General features: G+C 50.4%; 2 protein-coding genes across 2 annotated transcripts; both read left to right on the top strand.

Moving 5' to 3' along the window:
• Positions 1-2,749: 2,749 nt before the first annotated feature.
• H257_19001 (hypothetical protein) lies at positions 2,750-4,018 on the top strand (the record flags this gene model as incomplete). The annotated part of the gene is made up of 3 exons (XM_009848158.1): positions 2,750-3,025; positions 3,049-3,416; positions 3,481-4,018. 3 exons carry the CDS (start codon positions 2,750-2,752, stop codon positions 4,016-4,018), a joined length of 1,182 nt encoding a protein of 393 aa, XP_009846460.1.
• Positions 4,019-4,725: 707 nt separating this feature from the next.
• On the top strand, positions 4,726-6,012 carry H257_19000 (hypothetical protein; the record flags this gene model as incomplete). The annotated part of the gene is made up of 4 exons (XM_009848157.1): positions 4,726-5,001; positions 5,025-5,128; positions 5,207-5,398; positions 5,463-6,012. The coding sequence occupies 4 exons, from the start codon at positions 4,726-4,728 to the stop codon at positions 6,010-6,012; spliced, it is 1,122 nt and encodes a 373-aa protein (XP_009846459.1).
• Positions 6,013-7,003: the final 991 nt, after the last annotated feature.

The following is a 7,003-nucleotide window of genomic DNA, read 5'->3' as shown; positions in this document are numbered from 1 at the left end:
TGAAGCAACGCTTTGTGCGAGCATACGCCAAGACGAAGGAGTTCGAGAACGCAGACAAGTTCGAGAAGAAGGATGGACTCTTCTTCGTGAAGTCGAAGGATCAAGTGTGGAAGTTGTGCGTTCCAAACGACGACTACCTCAAGGGCGAAATTATTTCGCAGAGTCATGACACAAGCACCACGGCTCATCCCGGCGTACGGCGAACGCAATTGCACATTGCGCAATGGTACTATTGGAGCGGTCTTGAAGAAGACGTGAAGCTCTATGTTGCGGCGTGTGAAACTTGTGCGCGATACAAGTCAAGCAGCGCCAAGGCGAATGGAAGAATGATTCCGATCGAATCGCCTAAAGAATGTTGGCACACCGTTTCGATGGACTGGATTACTGGTTTACCGGTCTCGAACGGAAAGGATGCCATCATTACGTACGTTGACAAAACATCGAAGCGTCCAGCATACTGTGCGACAACGTCGAATATCGATGCTCTCCAAGCAGCGAAGGAGTTCTTCGATGCAGTCGTGCGATACCATGGTTTGCCAGCAGTTGTCATCAGCGACCGAGATTCCAAGTTCACGAGTGAATTTTGGCAAGCGTTGATGAAGATCATGGGCGTCAAGCATAGCATGACGACGGCGGGTCGAGCGCAAAGTGATAGAGTCACCGAACGACAAAATCGGACCCTCGAAGACGCTTTGAGATGTCAAGTCTCATACATGGGTCACGACTGGTCAGAACATCTTGGAACCATCGAATATGCACATCAAAGCATAGTTCAAGCGTCAACGGGTTAACGCCATTTGAAGTGGATACGGGACGAAAATTACGTAACCCAGCGCTGAACGAGATCGACGCACTAAACGAGTATGCAAAGAACTTCGCGGAACACCGCAAGGAACTCGTGCGCATGGCACTTGACAACCTCGAGAAAGCACAAGCCCGACAGAAGAACTACTACGACAAGAAGCGATCGTTGGTAGAGTTCAAGGAAGGCGATTATGTTATGCTGGCGACGCAAAACATACTGTTGAAGCATGCTCAAGTCAAGAACAAGAATGAAAAGGCGAAGCTCGTGCCACCATTCATTGGGCCGTTCAAGATACAAGAAGTTGTGAACGCCAATGCGATGCGGTTGAAGCTGCCACGAAGCATGAGCAGGCTTCACGATGTCTTCAATGTGGATCGCTTGAAGCATCATGTCCAAAACCCAGAACGATTTCAAGGAAGACCAATACCCAAAGCAACTCCTATCCTTCTCGATGATGCGGGGAATGAACTGCACATTGTTGAAGCGCTGTTGAAGCAACGGCAGTTCAACCGCAAGAAAGAGTACTTGGTCAAATGGCATGGTTTGCCCGAGCACGAAGCAACTTGGGAGCTTGAGCGCAGCATCAAGCATGTCTCCCATTTCAAACGATTGCTTAAAGACCTGTGTACAAGAATCCAAGCTGCCAAGTCGACAACCGGGGGAGAATGTAGTGATGGCAAGGTTGCCGACCAAGAATACAGCTTGTCGCATCGTTAATAAGAACGATGGCAAGACTGTCGAACAAGCTAAAGATTGTCGCACCATTAGCGGGCAGAGAAAAAAATCATTTACTTCATGTAGTTTAGTATAGTATACATTTTCGTAGTTAGTAGTTTAAGACGACAATCTACCGTTACAGGTTGCTTTGCGTTTCTTGTACTTGAGGTGCGGTGCCTTGGACAAGATTCGACGAACCGTACGAGTCGAAAAAGTAAGATTTAGGTCATGTTTAATCCTACTTGAGCTGGATCGTCCTTCAGATGCAAGACGAAGGACGCGTCTTTTGTCCCTGGCATCGTATTTGGCAGGTCGTCCAGCACGAATGGGAGTCCCATAAGTCTCAGGCGACCTTAGGTAGCTGCAAACAGCTCCTTTGGACACACCAAGCTCGTCGGCAATCCGGCGAATGCTGAGTTTGGCCTTGCGAAAGGCCACGATAGATCCACGCTGCTCAAGCGTGAATGCGTATCCTTTTGGCGTGTGTGAGTCGTAGTAGTGTATATAGGTGGTTCTACCAGTCTTGGGGTGGTCGTAAATTGCCGGGGTATCAATGATTGGGTACAATCTGTAGTTAACAGTTCAATAAATGCAGGGACAATCAAACTCACTCCGACCTTAAAAGGTCAGACAGGGAACGATCGAGCTGCACTGGAATGCCTCCTGCATCACATTACGATAGGACATGGCTCCACAATAATCATCAGGCACTCCGTCCGTCTAGAACTGTAGTCCTTGAGCGCTATCACTTGTGAAGCAGCACAATACAATTGTATTTGTTACCACATGTTGTACACAAACAATATCCAAGGCATTCGTCTACTAGTATTGATCAGACCACGTGGCTTCTTGGGCGCCTCGGACCAACGCCCAAACTCCGACAGCTCCAAGCAGACCCCAATCATTTCGCCAGACTTGAACAACTGCCACAACGTTATCACTTCGGCATTTGTTGTGTTTTTAGTATCGGAGCTTATGGTCACCTAGAAGGTATCCCTCACCTTGCGTATTTAGGTGAATTCTTCGAGCTATCGGAGTATAATGCAGTGACAGGACGAACAAGAACTAATTCAGTGACAGGACCAACTAACACGTATCCAGAGACAGGTCAGCGTTTGTCGACAGGACGCGCTCGGGACTTTGCATAGATGTTGGATTGAGTTCTGGGTGCCACAGAAGTACTCACAATCCAAATCGCCACCAGCGACCCAAACCACCATTGGCAACATGGTCTACCAATCCATGATCATGATCCTCGTTGGCGCGATCGCCTCGACCATGTCCGCGGCGTTTCAAGACGATTTCCCAGCCAGCGACGTGCAATTCGTGGAGCGCACCGGAGTTCCAACGCTTACCATTCGTCCCGACACTACCACCGCTTTCCCCCGCACGACTACAGCGTATCCGACCACAACGTTCTCCACAAGCACGACGACAGCCAGCCCGTTCACCACCCAAACTCCAACAACGACAACTAAGGCTCCGTCGACTACAGCTCCTCCGGTTACCTCAACCGCGACTCCTAGTACTACATCTGCGGCGCCGGCAACGACAACCACCTCACCCAGTACTACAACTTCTACTCCGACGACAACATCCTGGTCCGTTCTGACCACTACCTCAGCCCCGGGTACGACGACTGTAGCTCCAACTACTGCACCTGCAGCCCTGGCTACCACCACCATTTCGCCCATATCTACATCTGCAGCTCCGACTACCACAAGCATGAGTCCCATAGCAACCTCGGCAGCTTCGGCTACCACTTCCCCCACTACGACGACTTCGAACCCGGCTACCACCACCACTTCCCCCTCCACGACAACAGTAGCTCCGGCTTCCACAACTGCGACCCCGGCTACCACCATTTACCCCACGACTACATCTGTCGCTCCGGGTACCACAACTATTCCCCCCACGACTACAACTGCGACAATGGCTACCACTACAATGTTCCCCAGTACTACCACGGCAGCTCCGGCCACCACTACCATTTCCCCCACTACGACGACTGTAGCCCCTACGAACACCCCCACAACCGTGGACCCGACCACCAGCACCGCGAGTCCCGAGACCACGACCAGTATTTCCAGTACCACAACGTTCACTCCAACGAGCACAATGGCTACGACGACGCCATATCCGAGCACAACCGCGATCTCGTATCACGAGCCGCTGTACGTTCCAGGCAATTACACTGGCAATGGCACTAGCAATTCCAGCACTTCGAGTTCTTCCCCCGAAGACATTGTCTTTTGCGACCGAGTGAGTGTGGAGCGAGACGCCACTTACTGCATTTCTGGCCCCATTTGCAGCGGTAGTGGCGATGTGCCCCGCGGCGTCCAATGCCCTCAGGCTGGAGCCGTCGCTGTCGCCCAGTGTTTGCCGACCTTGAGCTCGTACAACGCCACGTTGGGACAGTGTATTGCGCCAGCAGCCGCCGTTTGCCAAAAACTCGTGGTCACGGACGCATGGGGCTGTGTCTTGCCTGCGTTCTAATCTCCATGGCTTTAATACATACACTTGCATGGACGGACTGCGTACAAACTGCAGTTAACAGCTCAATAAACGGAGGGACAATCAAACTCACTCCGACCTTGAAAGGCAAGGCAGGGAACGATCGAGCTTCACTGGAATGCCTCCTGCATCACATTACGATAGGTCACCCACATGGCGACACAATGAGGCACTCCGTCCGTCTAGAACTGTAGTCCTTGAGCGCTATCACTTGTGAAGCAGCACAATACAATTGTATTTGTTACCACATGTTGTACACAAACAATATCCAAGGCATTCGTCTACTAGTATTGATCAGACCACGTGGCTTCTTGGGCGCCTCGGACCAACGCCCAAACTCCGACAGCTCCAAGCAGACCCCAATCATTTCGCCAGACTTGAACAACTGCCACAACGTTATCACTTCGGCATTTGTTGTGTTTTTAGTATCGGAGCTTATGGTCACCTAGAAGGTATCCCTCACCTTGCGTATTTAGGTGAATTCTTCGAGCTATCGGAGTATAATGCAGTGACAGGACGAACAAGAACTAATTCAGTGACAGGACCAACTAACACGTATCCAGAGACAGGTCAGCGTTTGTCGACAGGACGCGCTCGGGACTTTGCATAGATGTTGGATTGAGTTCTGGGTGCCACAGAAGTACTCACAATCCAAATCGCCACCAGCGACCCAAACCACCATTGGCAACATGGTCTACCAATCCATGATCATGATCCTCGTTGGCGCGATCGCCTCGACCATGTCCGCGGCGTTTCAAGACGATTTCCCAGCCAGCGACGTGCAATTCGTGGAGCGCACCGGAGTTCCAACGCTTACCATTCGTCCCGACACTACCACCGCTTTCCCCCGCACGACTACAGCGTATCCGACCACAACGTTCTCCACAAGCACGACGACAGCCAGCCCGTTCACCACCCAAACTCCAACAACGACAACTAAGGCTCCGTCGACTACAGCTCCTCCGGTTACCTCAACCGCGACTCCTAGTACTACATCTGCGGCGCCGGCAACGACAACCACCTCACCCAGTACTACAACTTCTACTCCGACGACAACATCCTGGTCCGTTCTGACCACTACCTCAGCCCCGGGTACGACGACTGTAGCTCCAACTACTACACCTGCAGCCCGGGCTACCTCCACAATTTCGCCCATATCTACATCTGCAGGTCCGACTACCACCAGCATGAGTCCCACAACAACCCCGGCAGCTTCGGCTACCACTACCAATCCCCCCACGACTACAACTTCGAACCCGGCTACCACCACCACTTCCCCCTCCACGACAACAGTAGCTCCGGCTTCCACAACTGCGACCCCGGCTACCACCATTTACCCCACGACTACATCTGTCGCTCCGGGTACCACAACTATTCCCCCCACGACTACAACTGCGACAATGGCTACCACTACAATGTTCCCCAGTACTACCACGGCAGCTCCGGCCACCACTACCATTTCCCCCACTACGACGACTGTAGCCCCTACGAACACCCCCACAACCGTGGACCCGACCACCAGCACCGCGAGTCCCGAGACCACGACCAGTATTTCCAGTACCACAACGTTCACTCCAACGAGCACAATGGCTACGACGACGCCATATCCGAGCACAACCGCGATCTCGTATCACGAGCCGCTGTACGTTCCAGGCAATTACACTGGCAATGGCACTAGCAATTCCAGCACTTCGAGTTCTTCCCCCGAAGACATTGTCTTTTGCGACCGAGTGAGTGTGGAGCGAGACGCCACTTACTGCATTTCTGGCCCCATTTGCAGCGGTAGTGGCGATGTGCCCCGCGGCGTCCAATGCCCTCAGGCTGGAGCCGTCGCTGTCGCCCAGTGTTTGCCAACCTTGAGCTCGTATAACGAGCCGCTGCTGGCGCAGTGTATTGCGCCAGCAGCCGCCGTTTGCCAAAAACTCGTGGTCACGGACGCATGGGGCTGTGTCTTGCCAGGAGGCTGCGGGAAATGATCAACTTTACAATCCTCAAACGATATGGCAGTACGTTGTTCATCATCACCACACAACACGCTAGAATCAAATCGAGTTGAGCCTGAGGAATAAAGCGATGTGCACTGCTTTTAATTGCCATTTTGAAGGATTGGCATCGTCCTCAATTCATTGCGGTGAGTTGCTTGGCTGCACAGAAAACGGTTGAATAAGTTATTAAATATATGACATTTAAATGTTAGAAAATTATAACCTAACATATCAATGTATGCTATAAATTATAGCTCAAGATGACAATAATTGTTTGTCACATCTTTCACGCTATATTTGAAGTTTTCGCCAAAATGAGTCTTTAATGTGCTGCTTTGTGGCTCAGAGATCACTGATCAACGCAAGAACATGGTAGCCTGTACAGCAGCAATGATATTTTTTAATAAAGCGGCATGGACGGTGTTACGATGCTTATTGCGAGATATAATCACACCCAAAGTAAGCTATATTTCAGTTTTTTGGCATGTTTGAGGTCACTTCACGCATGCTAAATAAGTGCAATCACCACACATCACGTCTGGTTATATAGCCCGCAGCCATCTCTTCAGTTTTCATATTAAATGTATCACGCCCAGGCAAACCGTTGCTGAGTAATTCAACGACAAAGTCATGTACTTTCTCGATAGTTAACATTGTCATAAATTATGACAAACATTGATGTTAACTTACGTTAACTTGATGCTATATTATCTTAAATTATGACATACTTATTTTATATTAAAAAACGTAACGCTATTCTCATGGAATGTAGTGGATACTTTTCCAAAAAGCATCGTAACTGGCGGGCAAAATTTGAAGGCCATACGTATACGTTTTGAACAGCGGAATCGAATACAACTCGCCTTGCACCAAAATTCAATTCCTTCGTCTATTCATACGTTGATCCTCGCTTATGTCGCCAAGGATGGCTATGTTCGTCATTTCCCGCAGCCTCCAGCATTCTAACCTCCATTACTACTAC

The sequence above is a fragment of the Aphanomyces astaci genome (assembly GCF_000520075.1).
Source record: "Aphanomyces astaci strain APO3 unplaced genomic scaffold supercont1.305, whole genome shotgun sequence".
Classification (NCBI taxonomy): Eukaryota; Oomycota; class Saprolegniomycetes; order Saprolegniales; family Verrucalvaceae; genus Aphanomyces; species Aphanomyces astaci.
The sequence above is the reverse complement of the archived record's forward strand: the minus strand, read 5'-3'. Positions and strand labels throughout refer to the sequence as shown.